General features: G+C 37.6%; 2 protein-coding genes across 10 annotated transcripts in view; both read left to right on the forward strand.

Moving 5' to 3' along the window:
* Positions 1-16,101, forward strand: part of LOC127009193 (epidermal growth factor receptor kinase substrate 8-like) — a 121,524-nt gene extending 105,423 nt beyond the window's left edge. For all 6 annotated transcript variants that reach the window (XM_050882020.1, XM_050882022.1, XM_050882021.1 and 3 more), the window contains 14 exons: positions 2,218-2,422; positions 2,543-2,663; positions 3,553-3,678; positions 4,132-4,279; positions 4,749-4,876; positions 5,291-5,403; positions 6,062-6,272; positions 6,406-6,504; positions 6,741-6,795; positions 11,736-11,912; positions 12,967-13,135; positions 13,849-13,984; positions 14,107-14,257; positions 14,988-16,101. In XM_050882020.1, the coding sequence (XP_050737977.1) occupies positions 2,218-2,422; positions 2,543-2,663; positions 3,553-3,678; positions 4,132-4,279; positions 4,749-4,876; positions 5,291-5,403; positions 6,062-6,272; positions 6,406-6,504; positions 6,741-6,795; positions 11,736-11,912; positions 12,967-13,135; positions 13,849-13,984; positions 14,107-14,257; positions 14,988-15,109 (1,961 nt within the window). In that variant the 3' untranslated portion in view covers positions 15,110-16,101. The remainder of the gene's footprint in view (positions 1-2,217; positions 2,423-2,542; positions 2,664-3,552; positions 3,679-4,131; positions 4,280-4,748; positions 4,877-5,290; positions 5,404-6,061; positions 6,273-6,405; positions 6,505-6,740; positions 6,796-11,735; positions 11,913-12,966; positions 13,136-13,848; positions 13,985-14,106; positions 14,258-14,987) is intronic.
* A 3,383-nt stretch (positions 16,102-19,484) lies between these two features.
* Positions 19,485-23,373, forward strand: part of LOC127009198 (actin-related protein 6-like) — a 44,979-nt gene continuing 41,090 nt past the window's right edge. For all 4 annotated transcript variants that reach the window (XR_007761697.1, XM_050882039.1, XM_050882040.1 and 1 more), the window contains exons 1-3: positions 19,485-19,630; positions 21,971-22,088; positions 23,142-23,334. Coding sequence is in view for 3 of the 4 variants with exons in the window: in XM_050882039.1 (XP_050737996.1) it covers positions 19,500-19,630; positions 21,971-22,088; positions 23,142-23,334 (442 nt within the window). In the remaining variant the exon portion in view is untranslated. The remainder of the gene's footprint in view (positions 19,631-21,970; positions 22,089-23,141; positions 23,335-23,373) is intronic.

The following is a 23,373-nucleotide window of genomic DNA, read 5'->3' on the forward strand; positions in this document are numbered from 1 at the left end:
CGGGGGTTCCACACAGTCATTGTGGACATAGTGGAGTTCATGAACTTTCTCATCAATTATCTTCCTATCACGGAGTCTTCTTTCTACCTTTTCAATTCTGCCGAGATTGTGTTTCGATTCGGTCCCGAAACAAATCACCGGATAACAGCTCGAATGAAGCAGCCGTGAAGTTGTTTTGGTTACCGTTTGTCGGAATGGTCATCACAATGTTGCCCGTCCGTTTTCATCTCGTGGGAGCCAAACCGCCCGCTGACGACATTCCCACTTCTCACTCCATGTTATATTCGTTTTTCAAATACTACGAGTACTTTCTTTGCTATGTAGTGATTTATATGGGGTTGCGTTGTCGATTTAATACTTACTAAATATTGGAAACTGTATGATTCTGAAGTATTCACGGCAATAATTGTCATTTCATTCTAGTGTTGAGTTCCGTCATGTGTTAAAGGATTGTATAGTTGACAGCTGAGCCTTGGGGACCGTTCAAAGATTACGTATCGCCCAAGGGGGAGGTTACTCAGAGTAGGTGTAGTGAAGTGTTGTGAGGGTGACAGGGGGAGTGGGGAAAACAGCCTCGTCTTCTTACGTGACATTTTCAGATTTATTTTTTTGTTTCTTGAGATACGAAAGTTAGGTAAAGGGGATTTTTTTCGTAAAATCATTAAGAAAACCTAAAGAGAATAATTTGCTGGTATTAGGCTAGACTGGTATTGCATTTGAAAAAAAAATGGAAACCTAACAGAAGGGGTTACTAGTGGTGTCCCAATTTCCCAGGGCGGGGTCTGAACATGTGTCATACGGGATGGGGATGGGAGGGGGTGTCAAAGTTACCAAAAAAACATTACATAATTTTTGAGTGGCCCTTTATTATTATATCAAAATTATTGTTGCTTGTGATGACTTTATTTCATACTAATATTGTCGCCTCTAAGAAGAAACACAAAGCTTCCCTTCTTGTGAGAGTTGGTCCTTTTCATCATAACCCAGTCACTCGACAATGAGAACGACAAGAATAACTAATTTATGCACACTGGAAAACAAGTGACGTTGTTACACTTCTGTCTCTAGTGATGACGAAGCTTTTCCTCACTTAGAAACATGCGGTCATTAGTTCATTTTGACAACCAGTGACTCACAGCAGCATGGGCATGACGAGAAAATAATTGAAGCAGGAAATTGAGAACGACAAAAATAGCCAGTCAAGATGCAGTTAGCTCTGATCATATAAGCAGTGATTCAGATACATCGTCATGACAAGAGTAACTAGGAAAGGCTAGAAAACAAGTGACCCTCCAGAAAGACATTAGTTCTAACTCTATGAACCATGGTGCACCAAGATGACAATGAGGTGGCCCGTGCCCGCCGTGCTTACCTCCACATGACAGCAGAGATGATGCGAGGTGAGCCCAGTTACTGAAGACTGTGTCCTTGAATAACGTTCTGACCAAGAATATTTAATAAGGTCAGAGCCGTAGATAGGAAGGCTTTGGCCATAGGTTCCCCAGATGCCATCTTGCATCTTTGCTGTTCAGGATCACTGCCTCCTACCCAGCGCTTCTGCCTGAACACAAGCTCATCATCAATAGATAAAAATGGTAGTATTTGAAATTTCAGCAGCTTGTGTTCTGGCAGGAGCACTGGGTAGGAGGCAGTGAGCATGAGCGGCATAGAGTCAGGACAGCAAATGGCCTGAGTCTTCCTACTTAAGGGTCTGGTGCCAATGAGCTGTGACTATCTACCATATTGGTTGGAGACAGACTCCCTACAGTATTCCTGTTTAGCTGGAAATACACTGACCAGTGATTTCTGTTATAATGATAGATAGCATCTGTCATGTTATACAATCCTTGCTCATATATGAAATGGTTATTTTTCATAATTTTGCAAAATGTGTGAGATGGAATCAATGCTTCAAGAAAACCACTAAAAATCAGTTTCCAGTGTTGCAGGTTGAATTTATCAAGTAATTATGCTGTTCTTTGGAAACTGGGTAAAATCATAAAGCTAAACAGGTAATATGACACCCAAGATGATTTGGTCATGTGTTAATACATTACTATTATAGGCACCTGCATTTTTACGTTCAGTGCAGACAGTCAGCACAGGAGAGGTGGCTACTCAAAAGCCAGGTGTCAACCACAGGCAGTACCTGCAGTGGTATAACATTTTAAGATAATTTTTAATCAATTATTATCAGAGTACTCATCTATCTTTCAGCTGACAGTGAGGTACGGGGTGAGGCACGAGGACCAAGGTCAGAAAGATCAAGTGTGAGCCACAACGATGACGTGTCTTCAACGAGCAGTGAGAAGTATGAGAGAGACGTGGCCATCCTCAACTCCTGCTTTGATGACATTGAGAGGTTTATTGCACGCCTCCAACACACTGCAGCGGCCACCAGAGAGTTGGAGCGGCGCCGCAGGTGAGCACTCCACATGACTTATTTATTATTTATTATAATGAATGGAAACAGTTCTGTGCTGCCTTACTATGCCACATTCGGCCATGTAAAATGCTCATCAGGACATTTACTTTGTTTCAGGTCTCGTAAATCAAAGAAGAAAGATATAGGCGATGGGCTCTTGTCCATGCGAGCCAAGCCACCCCCAGAACGTGAATTCGTCGACATTTTTCAAAAGTTCAAACTCTCATTCAATCTTTTGGTAAGTGGGCGGATTCATTGGATGTATCTAGGTCACATTTTTTATTATGCAAACTAAGTTGTAGAAGTCATTTATAAGAATTACCACTCTTGTCTGTTTATCTATATACCTGTTCACTAGTACCAGATAGTATATATACACATTTCTCTTTTTGTTTTTCATTTTCTTATGTCTAGTATTTCCTGAAACCTACAAGTAATTTGTCTTTTTTTTCTCTCTTCCTATCCCATGCTGCATTGAAGACTTTTTAAACTACTTTTTTGTTTTATAAATATCCTTAATACTGTACATTGACCAACCACTGACTATTCGGCACTTGATTATTATCCTTTACAAAAAAAATCCATATGAATGATTTATGGCAGTCATTCCATTTATCCTTTACCCTCCTTAGCACATCATTTACCTTCCACACATCCTTTCTTGTGAGATCTTCCTCTTCATCCATCACACATCACTTCCTATTTGTCGCTGCTTATTACTTTTGCAAGTACAGCAAACTTGTCACGGGTATGAAAGAACATTTTCTTCCATATTATCATTTTCTTCCTTCTATCTTCTCTAGTGTATTGATAAATTATTTTGCTCTCCCAATTCTTTCTTCCTCCTCCATGTTTATCTGGATCATTTTTGGTTAGAAAAGGTGTTTGCTGGAAACATCACTTTTACAGTTTTTATTTATTGATGCCATACACCTTTGACAACCTTGGATACCAATCTTCATGTAAAACATTCTAAATTGATGAGATTCTAGTGTAACTTGCTGATCTGCAGTCAACAGAATATAATTAATTTATAAAATTAACAAAACTTAACAGTAATATCAGTCTTACATGTTTATTTTCATATATGTATATGATTCTTATGCAATACTTCTCATGACATACAGGCAAAGCTGAAGGCCCATATCCATGACCCCAACGCCCCTGAGCTGGTGCACTTCCTCTTCACCCCACTTGCTCTCATTGTGGATGCCTCACGGGACTCCAACTATGGACCAAACCTTCCTGGCAAGGTAATGCTAATCCTATTTGAAGAATTTTCTTATACACCAAAGGATGCTGTCCAAAAAGAAGGATACAATTTTCACTCCCATTGTGTGTAATTGGCAGAAATACAGTTAGATCCAAGCTGACAAATTTGGACAGATTTTTTACTAAAATTCACATTTTGTTTTGTTTCTTCCAACTCTCTACTCTCGGTTTGCACTTTTGGTGGTACTGTTAGGTCATTCTTGCAGTCCACCACCACAATTTCTTTCAACAACAAGCACTATGCATATATAGTGCTACTAGTTTAATTGTGTTCATAAACTTAAAGTATATTCTCTCAAATCAAATTCTGTCAAACCAGGGAATTGTGTGATTGCCTTACAGGTATCTACATGGTTAGAGGATGTGGTGGTTGAGTTTACTTTTGAAAGATTTTACTTTATAATTTTTAATATAGAGTTATTTCTTGCTTGTAGGTGCTGTCTCCATTACTCACAGCAGATGCTGTTGAGCTACTTACAAATTGCTTGACTTCCCGAGAGACGGAAATATGGCAAAGCCTTGGAGAAACCTGGTGTGTACCTCGCAGCCTGTGGAAATACAATGTTCCACCATACCAGCCAGGTAATCTTGGTGTTTTTTGCTGTGTAGCATTGCTTTATCCTTTTTATTCAGTCTTTTGACAGTAAACATTTCTTTCCCAAAGCAGGCAGCTATGAGGTGCAATCCAAAAGTTCACATACTAATGCTGATGTGAGCCCCAGGGGAGCAAGCAGTATCTTTCATTTGTCAGTATGTCACATGTTGTCAACCCGTCAATATCATGACCTGTGTTATATGCGTTTTCATGATCACGTGTACATGCTCATTTGCAATTTCACTATGAACCTCAAACTTGAACAGAGAACAATCATCAAATTCTGTGTCAAACTTGGGAAATAAGCGACGTAGACATTCAGGATGCTTCCTCAACCCTGTCAAATGACGGAGGGGTTCCTGTAGGATATCACATACATACTGATAGGAAATTTGGTTTCACCATGAATTTTTTATGTATTGCAAAATTGTGGTTCAAAAGCAATTTAATTTTCAGTATTTTCCAATGGGTGGGCCCCTGAGCTGGCTGAGGACTCCCGTGATCGATCCAGTGTTCTTGCCTCCGAGGTTGCATCTGAAGGAAAGAGAACAAGAGCAGAAGATTTAAGGAGTGGCCATCGTGAAGTAAGCCATTGAGTGTGGTGTTTAGATTTGTGATTTTCATGCATTATTTTATTATCATGAATTAACAGAAAGTGTAGAAAATACTAACATTTTGAAAGCAAATGGTAAAGTCTATCTATTCTTAATTATGCATTTTTTCTCTTCATTTAAATGTGCAAGGATGACTGCATCTATGTAAGTGTTCTTAGCACTCAGAAAGCCCTACTATTCAGGACTTTATTTTGATGTAGCTCTGAATCCCTTCAAATCTTGGTCATTTTCTAAATATTGTTTCCTTATGGTTGTCATTTCATTTACATTCCAGTATAAATATAAGTGGCGTGGTAAAGTTTCCATGGTTGGACAACTAATCAAATTTGTTATGTATTGATGAAATAATTTCCCTTGGTAAGATTTGAACATGAATCTCAACAGGCTGAGATAAGGCAAGGCCGTCTGCGCAGCGATGAGTATTCAAGCGACTTTTATGACTCAGACCGCAGGGAACCTTCACCTCCCTTGGGGCGTTATTATGCAAGAGAAGACAGGTAAGTGTGGGCGTCCAGCAACCCTCCATCATCATCACTACAGTTTTCATGCTTAACAAAAAGGTAGATGGATTCAGACTCGGACAATAAATACCATTAATTAACATATCTGGAGGAGAAATCATCTGAACACCTTTCAATTAGAAAAATTCATAAGCTAACAAAGGTAAGTGAAATTATACTAATAAATAGAATGTGTGATGGTTGCTAATCTCCAGGTGTCGTGATGTCAGGGCTAAGACAAATATAAGGTGCTGAACAACCTGAGCTTTACTAAAGAGGTGCTGCGCTACCTTTGCTGAAGTACAGTGGTGTTTAGATCAGAAAAGATTCAGGAACACTACCATAGTAACACTACCATAGGGAGTCATAGTTTGGCTTAAACATTATTATATCTACTTTTGTTTTGTTTCATCCTTCAACCGTATTCCTTATTAATACCTGTTTCAATATTTATATGATCACTCTCCCATTTTGTACAACACTGGGATTGATGATGAATACAAAGTTCAATGTGGACTTATCCTGCCATTTAGAAGTCCAGGTTGTCTGAATGTTACTCCCTTTGCATCACCATTATCACTCCTGATGTTTTTTTTCTGGTGGAGGTTGCGTATTTAAATTACTTAATCCCAACTGAAATACATGACTCTTGCAGACCCCGGTCTATGACACCTCCATCCGAGTATCCACAAGCTGGTCGGAGTGATATTTCACAGGAGTCAATGGATCAGTCAACATTTGATAAGCACCAGCAGCGGTGGCTAAGTGATCTTAAAGCACGTGGAGCTAAAATTGTACAGGTCACATACCCTCGCACAGCCAACAATGACAAAGAATTGACTGTTGTCCGCGGGGAGTACTTAGAGGTAAGGAAATGTTCATAAGAATGTATCTGTGGAACTTGATGTGTAATTATTTTTATAAACAATATTATAATTTTCTTTTTATGGCATTATCCTGATTGTTGTTGCAGTTGTCACTATGTTAATTACTTGCCAGGTGTTAGATGACAGCCGCAAGTGGTGGAAAGCAGTAAATGCTCGTGGCCAAGCTGCCCATGTACCTCACACCATTGTTACTCCTTATACTCCAGATCAGGTAAGATCCAACCCTTTGCACTCAGGGAAATTAATATTAGACCTTAGTTTTTAATGGAACTCATTTTTGTAGCCATTGTAATTACCTATTTTTTATCGCAGAAAAGGTCATACAAAAGTTAACTGGATTTTTTTTCTTTCTAAATCATAAACATTGTTTTTGTTTTTCTTTTGATGGTGCTGCTGCAATTGCTGTTACTGTAAGTGTATGGTAGGTCATAAAGACTTTTTTCACAGGATGACGTGCGGCGCGCTGTCCCACAGCCCTGGAAAGAGCGCCAAGGCAAGAAAGGTGAATTCAGATATTTCTAGTTCTTACCTATAGAATTATAAGTGCTGGTATATTTCTCCAGTTGTAGTCATTTTCATTTCTTGTTGCAATTTATGAAGTATATCTAAGTAATGTGGTTCACAAAAAGGAAATGGATTAGCCTGTTAATGAGTATACTTGTATTTAATAAGCAACTACAGAAGAAGAGGGAAATACTTGACCATTATCCTTGCAAAGTAACTGAAACTTATATTGACCTCTTCCTTTGTATTGCTATGAAATTTTTTGCACCATGCACTGTCCTGTTTTGACACTTGCTTTGGTATGTAGAATGTCCATCATAGCAGCTTTGTGTTTGTATGTACTATAATTGTTTGTCATCCTACTGAATGTAAGGGAAGTAAAAGTAGTTGTATTTGTTACTGTTGGGCCTGGTAAGTATGCAGCTCCATTAGTGATTTTTTACTATTGTTGGTGTCCAAAAGAAGTATACAAGCCTCAAGTTTTTCTAATTATTTATGCATACTCCTTCTAGCAACAGTAATACATTAATAAATCAATAATGCAAAGTTGATATAAATCAGTCATGCATTCATACAAGTTTGCATGGATGTTTATTATGAGGAAATATTACTTCTAAATCACTGTGAAATTCAACTTGTAAGTGCACAGGTCTTGGTGCATAAACTGATATTCTTTTTAGAGTAATATAAGTTGTTATTTTGTTCATACTTATGCCGTCAATTTATAATCACTCTTCAATTTCTTAAACATGAAAATATAACTTGTAATTAATGTTAAGTGTTTTTTGGGTATCTATCTGTGTACAGAATTACTTTTATCATTGACATGCACAAGTGTGATAGAAGACTATTGCTTGAATTGTTCTCTTCATTTACTCTTAAAATCCCATTAATTGCTCAGATAATATATGACTTTTCACATGCTTCTGTACAGACCTGTGACTTTGCTTGCATGTTTTCTCTCTTCGAGTGTGTGGATTGATTGCCCTAATGTTTGATGTTTGGTATCAAGGTCTTGCTGATACTAATAAAAATCAACTAGAGGATTCCCATAATATACACTTTCTCTCGGCTATATATGTATGAGGTTACCTGTTGACTTGTTTATAGATAGATAGATAGATAAACTTTACACACACACACACACTCACACTCACTCACACTCAAAACACACACACACACACACAAAAGGGGAGTCTTTTATTCATCACTAATGTTGACCACAAAAACATGATGAAAAATTATTCAACAAAAAAACCAACATGTGTTATTTGAATATTTGAGTAAGACCTATTTGTCAAACATTATGGCAATCATACATGACATTTCTTGCTTTTTATGCTTGATGAAATGATTCTGTTATTGTTTGTTTGGAGGAGCTTCAGTATATTACTTTCCTCTGAAGTAGATTCACAGGTATTGTAGTGGCAGCAGTAGACACAGTAGTACAGCAGTAGTAATTTCAGACAGATTTTTTTTATGCTTTGCTGCATATGAAAAGCACATTATGCATGAATATATTTTTTTGTTCTATACACTGTCAGTTACATGATGGTCCTCATAGCGTCTATTATTATTAGAAGGCTGCTGAGTATCAGGTAATGTATATTTACTTTTGTCCTAAAACTGAAGGGGGGTTATTTAACACTGCTTCCTTGTACATGATGGAAGGTCAGCAGATTCTGCCATGTCTTTTTTCTGTACATCATTACCAGTTCATATCTAAATAAAATTTTATCTTGATTAATAGAATCAAAGTGGATGAGAAGGAAAAATATGAAAAATGAATGAGGTAACTGTAGGAAGGAAGACATTTAACCCGGTAGCTGCGGGGATCCTGTTTCTTAATGGTCCCTCTAAGCAAGAAAAATGAGAAAAAATCATCATCCACACAAACCATGAGCATAATAGATATCAAAGCATTTGTGATCAGTTTATGTATCATCTTTTTTGGGTGGGTTTACATCATGGCACAATTTTGGCCCGTCGCTTTTACACGGTAAAGCCACAAATTTGGCCCGTCACTGCTACCGGGTTAAAAACGAACAGTCACAGATGAGAACTTTACACGTAATCACCCATTATGATGAGAATGATCTGAGGAGTGAGACCGCAGTTGTAGATATGTTTTTTTCCAAGTATCAATTAATATGATCAGTAAAGGCATACCTTGAGGGAGGTGCATCGTATCACCCGCTCAATGACACCATATTATAATACATATAAACTAAGATTTCTCTTATGTTCAAGTCAATATAAATCAATTATAGTGGTCATAGGGTCTAAAAGTATGTGCTTTCTGTTGTGCACTAGTAAATAATAAAATATACAGTTTCAAGGTGATAAAATTGCCGTTTCCCTATTAGAAGAAATAAAACACTGATAACTGATAACACAGATAAAAGTAACATTGCAAGTTAAATTTCTAATCTTAAAATTTTGCTTTGGGAATAAGTAAGGTACAGTATTTTTAAAAGAGAATTCAGCATCACCGTGATTGATAAACCCATCTCCCATATTGATAGAGTGGGGAGTAAAAAAATGCTACTATTGTGATTAGTGGTATAGACAAAAAGAGGGAATTAAGGGGGAATCCCAGTCCCCAACCTCAACCTCCTCTACTGTAGGACCTTCATCTCTGTTTAGTTGACTGTTTGTGACATGTGGTAGAATATTAAGGCACGTACAGTTATAGATGAGAGTGTGGAAAAATTTAACTTCCCTTTGAATCACAATACTTAAATGGCACTGCTAAATAACCTTCCTTCCTATAGTTGTGAATAATTTAAAGAAGACAAAGACTGCATGCAAGGTGGAGGGTTATAGTGGACGGCTCTGTTGACTAATGATGACTTAAATAGCAACAAAGATAGCATTTTCTTGCTTTTCCAATTACACTTAATGAATTTTGCTTCATGATACGACAGTGACTTACTTACCTCTTGCTTTGTCTCATTCAAGAGACTAACAGTTGACTAAAGACTTTTCTTGGACTAACTGTCACCTGGGAACATTTGGGCCTCATCAAATCTTGGCACTAATATTTGAACACGAAATTAAATGATTTTAGGGATTTTTGTCAGTATTTGTTTATTGCAAATTTCATCATTCAGAAATGAGTATTAACAAGATTTAATTGCAGTAACACATGTAAAGAATCTCCTGTACATTTGTAACATAAGAATTATTTTCATTATAAAGGTAGATGGTTATGGCATATGAACTCACAAATATAGTATGTATTATTGATAATTTTAATAAACCATGCTAAAATATATTTTTATTCAGTATGTCCTGAATTAAGGGTACAGTGATGTCAACAGAGCCAAAAGCAAACTTTGCACCACTGCCAATACCTGTGAAATATTGAACTGATGATTTCCTTTTCGTTTGAGACCTGTATTTTCAGGGAGAATGTATAAGCAGATTCCTCGGTAAGTTCACACATTATTTGTACCAAGAGATAAGTTAGCGGAGTTGCGATGTGCAGAAGATAATCAATATTGGGTGCCTAATCTATATCTGTATTTGACATGCTTCTCAGAGCTCCCTCAAAATGGTGGATGTAGAAATAGTGTCTCCATTGTTTCCTGCCTATACTTCTGTAATGCTCCAATCCTCAACCCTCTTCAACTTCCTTATCAAAAATATCCAGAAAATCTGCCGTTACATTTTATAGGGAAGCAATACTTACGTACATGAAACATCCATATTACTCTTGTATCTGTTCCTTACCATCTCATCCTCATCCTTTCTACCCATATAGCTAAATTACGGTAGTGCAATCTATTTCCTCACCTTTTCTTGCCACACTAAACTCCTTATACACATTATCTTCACTTTGGATAGCCATAATTTTCATGTCACAGGTATGCTTCATAAACAGAACCCCTCTTCCATTTGAATACTCATCCTCTGGCATTTGTCTTTTCTTCAGTTTTCCTACAAACACATCTGCTCATGCATATTTATACACTGTTGCTTAAGTTTTATAGTTACTCAGGTACTATACCATTATTGAAATCCTCTTATGCTGGATCAAGCCAAAATATTTTTAACTCTTTTACCGTAAATTATCATCTATTAATTTTCATCATACAACACTTATTTGCAATTGGCTCTTACCTTGCATGTTCCAATATCAATAATTTTACTCTAGAGCATTCATTCACTGTTGTCCTTTCTCGTAAACCTATTCCTAATTTGTCCAGCTTGATTGTAGTGATGCATCGTCTAGGTTTAAAAGCAGCTCTTGTTAGGGAGGGAGGGTACAGTTTCAGGTGTAGAACCTCATGACAGCCTCTAACAATATGTGCAGTCTGGTGAAGGTGGAAAGGAAAACACTTACTGTGGCAGGTGAGTCAGTTTTCAAGTTTATTGAGTTTATTAAAAAACAAAATGAGAAGGGCACCATAGAGTTAATGGGGTATTTATCTGTAGTTGTTGAAGTGAGGACTAGATGTATCATTGTTGCACAGTAATAACAATCTCTACTGAGCACATAAAGGGTATGAGGTTTTAGGTGTTTTAAAGTAGTATATATGTGTGATCTGCTTCTTGAAATTGTGCCTTGTGATGTCTCTCGTTGTTTTGTTGCACCTCAGTCTCATTTGTTTGGGTACTGGAATTTTCTGCTTTCATTCACTACTTCAATTTCATAAGTACGATATCTGGAAAAAATATATAGTGTGTGTAATATATATATATATATATATATATATATATATATATATATATATATATATATATATATATATATATATATATATATATATATATATATATATATATATATTTATATATATTTATATATATATATATATATATATATATATAAAATCATTCATTTGCTCTCTATTTATTTATTGCATACTAATGGTGTTATTTTTTTTTCTTCCCCCTTTTTTTTCCTTTTTTCCATTCTTTTTTGCTGCAAAGGCAAGTCTGATGATTCCAGTGAAGAGGAGGTTCCAACACCACGTAAGGCCAAACCCGCTAACATTCCACCTGCTCCACCCGTTCCTCCACCCATGCCCACTCATCAAGCAGCTCCTGTTCTTGCAACAAGATCTCGTAGTTCTAGACCCACTAATGCTGAACAAATGTATGGCACTAGTAAGTTCCTCCATGTAGTATTTTGTACAAAGAATGTGATCTCAAGAGTTGAGTTGTTTGCTGGAGTAAGACAGAAAAGTAAAAGAATATTACAGAATCTCCAGCATTCATGGTGTTGAGGCGTTGGAACTAAACAATTTTATTTATTTTTTCTTTGAGAGTAAAGGAAGCAGCTCAAGGTCAAAAAAATATCTGAAAAAAAAAATGAAAAAAAAACTCGCTGCTCACTGCCTCCTCGTTACCATTCACTGAAGACAGTTCTCCCCCTGAAAAAGGGAGGGGGAAAAGAACTGGCAGAGACAATACAGAACGCTCAGCTTCGAGGAAGAAGATTTAGGAAGGGAAGAGATATGAGGTTTCCAGTTGAGATTTTGAATTAACAGTAGACTGAGGATGTTTATTGTAGAAGGTGACAGCTGAGTGTTATTGAAGAATAGGGGATAGGTGTTTGGGAGACTGTTTTGAGTTGACAGGTGGAGAAATTGAGTTTTTGAGGCGTTGAAGGACACCAAGTTCCTTTTGCCTCATTCAGAAATGATAGTAAGGTCTGAGGTTAAGCATTCTGCAGTCTCCAGCCTAGAATCACGTAGTTCCTGTTGGGAGGGTCTTCTGGCAAAAGATGTTGAGTAATGCAGAGCAGAGTCATTGGTGTAGGAGTGGATAGGACAGTTTGTTTTGGAACAACAACAGAGAGTGGGAAATAGGACAGAGCCCTGCGAGACATCAGTATTAAGAGGTTTAGGGGAAAAACACACTCATCCAAGAGGAAACTCTAGAAGCAATAAATTAATATATACACTTGAATTGTGATCCTTATGTTTGTTGATAGCCAGTAATAAGTTGTGTTCCTCTCTTCCTACAGTAGTTATCAGCTTATACAACCCTTTTACTTGATATGTCACCTGCTTAGCAGTTTAATTTAGCAACATTTTTAACAGTAGCCATCAACTGTCAAAATCAAGATCTTTTTGCCATTAAAATGATGAAGAATAATGATAATTATATATGATGATGATGATGATAATATTAATAATATATTCATGGTAAATTTCAGCAAGATCAACTGCAGATATGATGAACATTGAACTAAAAGCTGTCCTGGAATCCTTCCGTCGTCAGAGACCTCATTTGGATATTGTAAAGACTCCTGATGCTTACATTTACCAGAAGAGTTCTCCTCAGGAGGTGCAGGAATGGCTGGAGATTAAAGGATTCTCTAAACGGTGATACTTCATTGTGATGCTTTGTGTATATCATTCTACATAAATTTTAAGTATAAATGTTTAACACTTTATCATGGAATCTATCTATGGCTGCCATGTTCCACTTGTAACTCTTTATGATGGGGTAGCCACTGCTAGTCTCAATTTCTCCCATGTTTTTCATGCTCCCTAATTGCAATATTAACATCTGGTGCCCCACCTCTCTATAAGTTCGCTTCATAAAATTTCATCAGTTCATCTGGTAAATGGTCTCTTAGCTACCTCATGATGCTTTATGCAACTTTATAAATACTGTTCACAAGCTTGCCTTTTTACATCCTTATTACATGTGATCCACCAAAGTGTAGTACATTCACCCATTCAGTAACTCCCCACTTGATACCTTTACTGTCATCTGTACCACATCTTCTATACACAGTCATTTCCCAACCCTGTCGGTCCATCTTCTATAGCTGATAAGGCCTGCACATTCCACATAGCATTCTGTAATTTAATATAGGTTCACTAAACTATCCACTCTACAATAAGTAATGGGTTTAGACTCAACGATTTGTCAATAGCAACATTTCAAAGTACAATATGAAGGGAAAAACCTTAAATAATGACATTCAACATAACACTTATACATTCACTGCTTTTATTTGGATCCTGAATGGAATTTTTTTGAAATATTCACTTGTGTAAAATTTCTTAACATAATACTTTTCTGACAGAATCATGAAGCAGTTTGATGGTATTGATGGAGAAGCACTATTCAAGTTAGACAAAAACCAGCTGGAAGAGTATTGCGGGGCAAAAGAAGGTGCTCGTCTTGCCTCCCAAATTACTGTCCAGCGAAACGTGTCTGGAGTGAGTAACAACCACGCTTCATTGATAATATAAAGAAGCATTATTTTGATAAATTGTTAAATTTGATAGTAATTCATCTTAAATGTTTATTTGAAATAATGCCTTCCTTCATTTCTCCACAGTATAAAACAGCAAGGTCATCAGAACTGAAACAAATCCTTGCAAAACAGAGAAATAAGGTGGATAGTGATGAAACCTTCAAGGTTCAGAAGGTAGAAAAGGATTTTGAGTTCCTCAATGACTATGATAAATCTGGATACCAAACAGACTCAGGTAAGGTATGAGTTGGTTATAAATCTTTTAACAAGGAATGTGCAATAATCCCTATGTGATAAGAGGAGGAATGCAGTAGCACTCAGTTAACATTGTCATCCCTGCATTTGTATATATGATCCTCTTTTTTCCCTTCCTTTCTGAAAAAATCTATGCTGTTTATGAATTATCCCCTTTGTACAGTCCTTACATATTAGTATAACTTGCTGCACTTCCTTCTGTGGAGATAACTTCTCACAGCTCCTGTTTATTTTATAAAATTTGCTATTATTACATGTGGATTTATAGATCATGGCTTGAATCTATGCTCTGATAACCAGCTGGCAGGCCACTCATTTGTTTATTAATTTTTGTGGGTTGGTTAATCAATAGCTTCCAAGGAAAGTGTGGGTAAGGTAAACTTTGATGGTCCAGTTGTGACAATTGTTCCTGTTAAAAAAAAGTGACCAGAGACAATTGAGCTTTATGGCAGCGTGCCAAAAATAGTTAGTAATATCAATGAGGCTGTGATTTCTAATTTTGTATTTTGATTAGATGGAATTTAGGGATTCTAAGTGCCGTGACAAAATATTTTATAATCATTACGTAAGCATTTGCATATTCTTTTTCGCATTTTAGAAATTAGGCAGATTTCAGCAGTGTCATTCATGCAAAATGTGTTTCTTTAGGAGTTTGGAGGGATCTAGACAATAACAGTAATGTAATTGTTCCTGTTTATTTTTTTCAACAGAATCAGAAGAGGAATCTACAGGTGCCGGTGTAAATCCAGGCACAAATACACTTAAGGAACAAATAAAAAAGCAACGAAAAAAGATAATTAATCAGTCATTTGATGGAAAAGCTTCGCGTTAATTAAGTTTAGGCTTAAACTGTATCAAAGATGTATTATTTAACAGTACTTAGATTTATTTGGCAATAATTGTGAAGATTTTATATTTTCTACTTCAGTAACTATATGGCACTTTAGACTGACTACCTTCTCATCTAATTATTAAAAAAAAAGGAATTTTAAGGTCTATTGTGCATTGCAGCTCTTAACCCTTTCCATCTGTGATGCAGACGTCAGAGTCAGAGTATGGAAAGGGTCAAGAGGAAATGGAAGAGGATTAATCCTCTTTTAAACCTCTCAATTCCTCTTAATCCTCTTCCATTTCCTCATAAGAGGTTTAGAAGAGGACTAAGAGGAAATGGAAGAGGATGAAGAGGTTTAGAAGAGGACTAACCCGTTCCATACAGTGACGCCGTCAGACGCCTGTCGGACGCCGACGTCGGCGTCGCCGGGGTGAGGGGGTTAAATGCATGATGAGAGACCTCTTGGATGACAAATTTTGAAATAACAGTGTAGAATAGAAAGGTGCTGACTCATGAAAGTAACTAGCAAATGTCAGGATTTTTTTCCTTAATGTTTTTGGATGCTTATACTGTGCATTCCTGAAATGTCCACAACAGTTAAACTTTACTATCAAAGTGTATCATACACCTTACTGTGGGAGTTCTTTTTCCCATTGGCACTTTGGTTGAATTTATAAAATAAGAGTTTGGTGCCATGATTTCCCTGTAACATAATATAAATATTCACTTATACTGTAGTATATTGTGATTCAAGACATTGGGCTTATCTGTTTTGGCTACTTTGCTAATGTGTCACATGCTCTGCTGCACTATAGAACTGGTGCATGAATTTTCAACATTTATTTGTGTTTTCATTGCATTCCCATGGTTAAAGAATTCTATAATACATGTATAGTGGGAGTCACTGTATGTATATGTTTGAAAGCTGTATAGTACATTATATAACTGAATGACTGTAGTAGTTCTTTGAGTTATAAAATCAATTTTGAAACTTTAGTGTAATTTTTTAGCCATTATCTTCAAAAAGAATCATGTATACCATTTTCTATAATGAAACTCCATTCCTTCAACTTCGGCCTTCAATTCAACAAAGTCTATATTATATAGGCTATCCACCTTTTCCTCTTCTTTTTCACTTTCCACTTATTTTATATCATTATTTTCTTTTGCATTGTTTTTGGTGTAAATAATATGGAGCTGAACCTATGATTGCTAATTGAAGCCAAAATAAAGGCCTATGGCAACTTGTCACTTTTAAGTACCTCCTGGCTAAAAGCACATTTGTACTTGCTTGGTGGTATAAGTCCTAGAGTACTTTTGTTCAGGTACATTGCTGCTCTGCAAATGGAACAATCTTCTGGAATGCAACCATGTGCACTGAGGTATTTATTTTAAAGTTTAGCTTGGATACACAAACTGGCAAAAACAAAATAGTTGAGGCTTATAAAATAAAACACCATTTTTTTGTTTTTTACAGTAAAGGTAACAGCTCAAGGAAAAAATAAAAAAATCAACAATGAAAAAAAAAGCCTGCAAATCACTGCTCCTATAAAGAGTTAAGAGTGGCCAAAAGAGAGGTCGGTTTCGGGAGGAGAGGTGTCCTGATACTCTCCTCTTGAATGAGTTCAAGTCGTAGGCAGGAGAAAATACAGATGAAGGAAGATTGTTCCAGAGTTTATCAGCGTGAGGGATGAAAGAGTGAAGATGCTGGTTAACTCTTGCGTAAGGGATTTGGACAGCATAGGGACGAACTTGAGTATAAAGTCGTGTGTAGCGGGGCCGCGGGAGGGGGGGATGCATGCAGTTAGCAAGTTCAGAAGAGCAGTCAGCGTGAAAATATCGAGAAAGGATAGAGAGGCAACATGGCGGTGGAATTTAAGAGGTAGAATACTGCCAGTAAGAGGAGGGGAGTTGATGAGACGAAGAGCCTTTCTACTCTGTCCAAAAGAGCTGTGTGGGTGGAGCCCCCCCCACATGTGAGATGCATACTCCATTCGAGGACGGGCAAGGCTCCTGTATATGGATAGCAACTCAGCGGGGGGAAAAACTGGTGGAGACGGTACAGAATGCCCAACCTCGAGGAAGCTGATTTAAAAGATATGAAGTTTCCAGTTAAGATATTTTGAGTTAAGGATAAACCGAGGATGTTTAGTGTAGAGGAAGGTGACAGCTGAATGTTGTCGAGAAATAGCTAGGGGATATGTTTTTGGAAGATTGTGTCAAGTTGATAGGTGGAGAAATTGAGTTTTTGAGGTATTGAAGGACACCAGGTTTCTTCTGACCCAATCGGAAATGATAGTAAGGTCTGAGGTTAAGTGTTCTGCAGCCTCCAGTCTAGAGTCTTGTAATTCCTCTTGAGAGGGTCTTCTGTTGAAAGAAGTTGAATAATGCAAAGTAGAGTCGTCGGCGTATGAGTGGATAGGACAGTTTGTTGTGGAAAGATCATTGATAAATATCAGAAAGAAAGTGGGAGACAGGACAGAGCCCAGTGGGACACCACTGTTAATAGGTTTAGGGGAAGAACAGTGACTATCTACTACAGCAGAGATAGAGCGGCCGGAAAGAATACTGGAGGTAAAGATACAGAGAGGGATAGAAACTGTAAGAGGGTAGTTTAGAAAGCAAAGAGTTGTACCAGACTCTATCAAAAGCTTTCGATATGTCGAGCGCAACTGAGAAAGTTTCACTGAAATGGCTAAGAGAGGATGACCAGGAATCGGTTAGGAAAGCAAGATCACTAGTAGAACGCTCCTTGCGGAACACATACTGGCGATCAGATAGAAGATCAGAAGTGGGTAGATGCTTATGAATCTTCCGGTTAAGGATTGATTCAAAAGCTTTAGAAAGGCAGGAAAGTAAAGCTATAGGACGGTAGTTTGAGGGATTGGAACGGTCACCCTTCTTAGGTATAGGCTGTGTGTAGGCGTACTTCCAGCAGAAAGGAAAGGCCTAGATGTTGAAAGGCAGAGACGAAAGAGTTTGACCAGGCAAGTATAATATTAGACTTGAACAATATGATTAAAAGTTACAGAAGAAATAGTTAGAAAAAGGTAATTAGAAGGAGGAGAGTTCAGCACTCAGAAGTAACTGTAACCTAGACTTGAAAGTTGAAAGGCTGGGAGCATTAACCACATCAGAGGACGTACAAGGAGTTCCAACGTTGAATCACCCGACATGAGAAGAATCGCCTACGAGCTTCCATTTCAGTGTGTTGCATCAGGATCTTGAATTGGTGGCTTCTAGTGCCCATTGGTGGGGAGAACAGGAAAACATCAGAGGGTTGAATAGAGCATAGACCATGAAATATTTTGTAGCAGTAGATCATGTCTTGTCTCAACATTCTACCTCTGACTGAAAAAAAGTCGTCTGTCCAGTCAAAAGCAAGCTCGATCGTCACTTCCTTCAACTTAATATTAACTAGAGTTGAAATGCAACGTTTTGGAGCCTTCTGATTAATGTAGAATCACTTAGTCTGGACCATGGGGTCTGTACGTGTGGTCTGATCTATGTAAATCTATGTAAATCAGCATACGAGAGATCATTTAAGGCCATCAACCTGCTTAGTCCACCCACGTTAATTGCATAGATTCCAACAGTTTCAAATCTCCCTGGTAACCCAAGTACCACATAGGGGAAGCAAAATCCAGAATAGGTCTAATTAACCTCAGAAATATACAAGGAAGACGTACAGGAACCTATTAACTGAGCGAGAGACAGTGGACTTCAACAGGTTGGTAGCAATGCCTCCAGCCTTTGTAACAATGCTTCTGATATGGCGTCAAATTTAAATTCCTCCTCGGTGCCAAAAGATGAAGAAGAAAACAAAACAAAACAGAAAAACACATCAGCTTAGGGTGAAGTGTATATATTAAGTGTGCACTGTGAAGTAACTTGGATGGTGTGAAGTATCAGAAGTATTGAGAAGGAGGACCTAAGAAGCGATACAAAGCGTTACAGGTCAAAAAAGAAGAAAAAGAAGGTGTTAAAAGATGAAATAGAAGTTTGACACTGGTGCCGCTGCGAGAAATACCTCCTCGCAGAATAAAGTCGCTCTGCTACCCACCACGCATGCGCACAGGGAAATACACAACAGCACATGTCATTAGTTTGCCTGGTTTTGTTCTAGTTTATCCACTTGTGATCCTTGTAACGGTTGATATTGCCCGCAAGTAGACAACACACCAGACCAACAGACAAAACATACAAGATCTGAGTGACCACCAACTTTCTAAAAATCCCCCCTGCTCGTTTGTTATAAAGACTTCTCCTGTTTAAAAGTGTGATGTTTCTGCTATTGGAGGTGAAACAGGACAACTAAACGATAACGGTGACTGAAATATGAAAAAAATAAGCATGCAAGTCCCACCGCGAGCTATTTTGCGAGTGCGAGATGATTCCCACAACAGAAGAAGAAGAGGAAGAGGAATGCGAGGAGGCCGCGGCGGGCATGGCAAACGTCTTTATCCTCGACAATGGCGCCTACACGATCAAGGCGGGCTTTTCCAACCAGAATGAACCGAGGTGAGTGGTTCTGGTAAAGGGGCGCACGTTTGTCAGCACCAGAAGTTGCCTGACGATGTGTAAAGCGAAGTACATGTAGCTAGTCACAACCCCAACGAGACGGCCAGGGGTATTTTTTTTCATATATAGACCTTTTTTTCCATTTAGATAGTTGCCTGTGATACCTTTAAAGAGTTTGTCACCACCAGAAGTTGCCTGACGATGTGTAAAGCGAAGTACATCTAGCTAGTCACAACCCCAACGAGACGGCCAGGGGTATTTTTTTTCATATATAGACCTTTTTTTCCATTTAGATACTTGCCTGTGATACCTTTAAAGAGTTTGTCACCACCAGAAGTTGCCTGACGATGTGTAAAGCGAAGTACATGTAGCTAGTCACAACCCCAATGAGACGGCCAGGGGTATTTTTTTTGGTCATTTTTACTATAGACCCTTTTTTTCCATTTAGATACTTGCCTGTGATACCTTTAAAGAGTTTGTCAGCACCAGAAGTTGCCTGACGATGTGTAAAGCGAAGTACATGTAGCTAGTCACAACCCCAACGAGACGGCCAGGGGTATTTTTTTTGTCATTTTTTCTAATGACCCTTTTTTTCCATTTAGATAGTTGCCTGTGATACCTTTAAAGAGTTCGTCAGCACCAGAAGTTGCCTGACGATGTGTTAAGTGAAGTACATCTAGCTAGTCAAAACCCCAACGAGACAGCCAGGGGTATTTTTTTTGGTCATTTTTACTGTAGACCCTTTTTTTCCATTTAGATACTTGCCTGTGGTACCTTTAAAGAGTTTGTCACCACCAGAAGTTGCCTGACGATGTGTAAAGCGAAGTACATCTAGCTAGTCACAACCCCAATGAGACGGCCAGGGGTATTTTTTTTGGTGATTTTTACTATAGACCCTTTTTTTCCATTTAGATACTTGCCTGTGATACCTTTAAAGAGTTTGTCAGCACCAGAAGTTGCCTGACGATGTGTAAAGCGAAGTACATGTAGCTAGTCACAACCCCAATGAGACGGCCAGGGGTATTTTTTTTGGTCATTTTTACTATAGACCCTTTTTTTCCATTTAGATACTTGCCTGTGATACCTTTAAAGAATTTGTCACCACCAGAAGTTGCCTGACGATGTGTAAAGCGAAGTACATCTAGCTAGTCACAACCCCAATGAGACGGCCAGGGGTATTTTTTTTTACTATAGACCTTTTTTTCCATTTAGATACTTGCCTGTGATACCTTTAAAGAGTTTGTCACCACCAGAAGTTGTCAGACAATATGTAGGGCGAAATACACCTGGCCATTCACAACGCTAATGAGATGGGTATTGACATTTTTTTTTTTTCCTTTCCTTTTCCATTTAATTAATTGGTTAAGGTGGAAATAAAGGTAGCCATCTCACATTATGCTAATAGTGACATTATATGTTGTGTTATATTTTTCTGCCGTTCATTATATACCTAATACCTTCCGGAAAACTAAAGAAACTTAACTAATATGATGTATGAAGTTTATGAATGCAGAGTGACATATCGTATTTTGGCAGTAGGGGGTCAGGTCAAGTTATATTAAGTTAGATATAGTTTGGTCAGGCCAGTTTAGGTTATATTATGATAGATTTAGTTGCGTTAGATTTGTTAAGTTGAATTGTTCACGTTAAGTACATGTGATATGCTTCACTCGGTGGGCTGTTGTTGTCAATGGCTGTGTAGATTTGCCGCTATTTGACCGATTTTAATAAACAATACATCACTGGAAAGAGGAGCAGAAGTGCAAGCTTTACATCGTGAATTTTCTTTTCAATTAAGGGACAATTGTCGGAAAAAAATTAACGTTAGATACACCAACAAAATAGAAAAAAATTCTGATCATATAACAAAAGCAAAATTGAATTTTTTTCCACTATACATCTTTTGGATGCTGCTTTAAGTTTCTTTGATATTTTTTTCAGCAGCGTAGGTCATTAGATGAGAGATGAATTTTGAGTTGAAGTTTGTTAAAAAAAGTACGTTTTATTTTTTCCTGCTATTATATATGTATCGACTTATAGATCTGAAAGTAAGCATATATTACTTCCCCATAAGCATGCATTTCACATCAGGATCATACGTTAATAATTTAACACATGGCGGATGCTCCACTTAAAGGACATTGCCCCTTCGTCTCCACTTCGCCTGTGAATCAAACCCGGGATCTCTCAGTTGTGAGGCGAACGTGCTAACCACTGGGTGTGTGGGTGTATGTGTGCTTGCTTGTATGTGTGTGTATGTATCTATTTTTCAGTTAAGACAAAGATTAATTGAAAAAGACATGTGTGACAAACTTCTGACAAAAAAATATATATTTACAGAATTATGCCAAATGCCATCATGAAAGCTAAAAGTGAACGCAGAAGACCATTTATTGCAGACCAAATTGAAGATTGTAGAGATGCTTCAGGACTTTTCTATATATTACCTTTTCAGAAGGTGAGTTGTTCGGGGGATTTGAACTTAAGTTGCTGAGGTGGTATCATGAATGAAAAGTACCAAATATGTTGTAGTGTTATGACAGTAAGATGAGACATGTTTATCATTGTATTTAGCATTCATATGCTTCTCAAGCTGAGCTGCAATGACAAGCTGGTAACGTGCATGCTTTTATAGGAGATTAGACTCCCAGACACTTGCCACAATAGGCTAAAGTCACTCCTGATGAGATGAATATTGGATCGAGGGGATATTGCAAACCCATTGAAGACCCAATTCTGTGTATCTGTCATCATCATCAGCACTCAGCAGCCTGCATCACAACATAGGCCTCTGCCAAGCATTCCATAATTTTCTGTTCTGTGCATCTAGTTTCATTATAAACATTATGTAAACTTCTTAATTTCATCACACCATCTGCTGTATGTCCTCCCCTTTTTCTTTGTATCTGTTACTTCCTAGTTTATCACTTTTTGTCCATCTGTTGTACTCTCTCCTACATGTGTTTTAACCATTGCCATTTCTGGATTTTAATTGCCCTCATTATGTCAATATGTTACCTTATCTCGAGCCCAATCTTATCTGTCTTTTTATATCTAGTTCTAGTGAGTAATTTAATGGTATCATTTGTCCTAAGCATTCATATTTTTTTTTACTGTTTCTAGAGCTTCTGCCTGAATGACTATTTGTTCATTTTGTGTGTACTTTTTGAACATATCTTTAGTCTTCATCTTCAGCCCTACTTGTAGACTTATTTTTAGTTCTTCTGTCATATGCTGCAGTTTGCCACTAGTTCACTGGAAACACTGAAGAACACCTATGCCTTTGATTTCAGAGATCTTTTCTTCCTAATATAATTACTGTGTGAAATGGTTGCAAACACCCTATGTAGAATAACTTTGAGCTGCTGCTATTGTTGCAAAAAAAAAAGAGGTACTTTACAATATGAAGCATTCTTTTTTCTGTTAAACGTTGAAGTCATGTATATCCCTTGGTACAATACATATGTTAGACATGATTGGAAGTAATTCTGAATACTAACTTTCTGTACAGGGTTACTTGGTTAATTGGGACATACAGAAGACTGTGTGGGACTACGTTTTTGGCAAAGATGTTTTCAATGTCAATCACACCAACACCACCATGATTGTTACTGAGCCGTACATCAACTTCACCAGCACTCAAGAGGCGCTTTGTGAAATATTTTTTGAAGAATACGAGGTTGATGCCTTACTTCGAATAAATGGTGAGTATGAATGAATATCTACTGTGTTTTGTTTCTACT

Source organism: Eriocheir sinensis, chromosome 40 (assembly GCF_024679095.1).
Source record: "Eriocheir sinensis breed Jianghai 21 chromosome 40, ASM2467909v1, whole genome shotgun sequence".
Lineage (NCBI taxonomy): Eukaryota > Metazoa > Arthropoda > Malacostraca > Decapoda > Varunidae > Eriocheir > Eriocheir sinensis.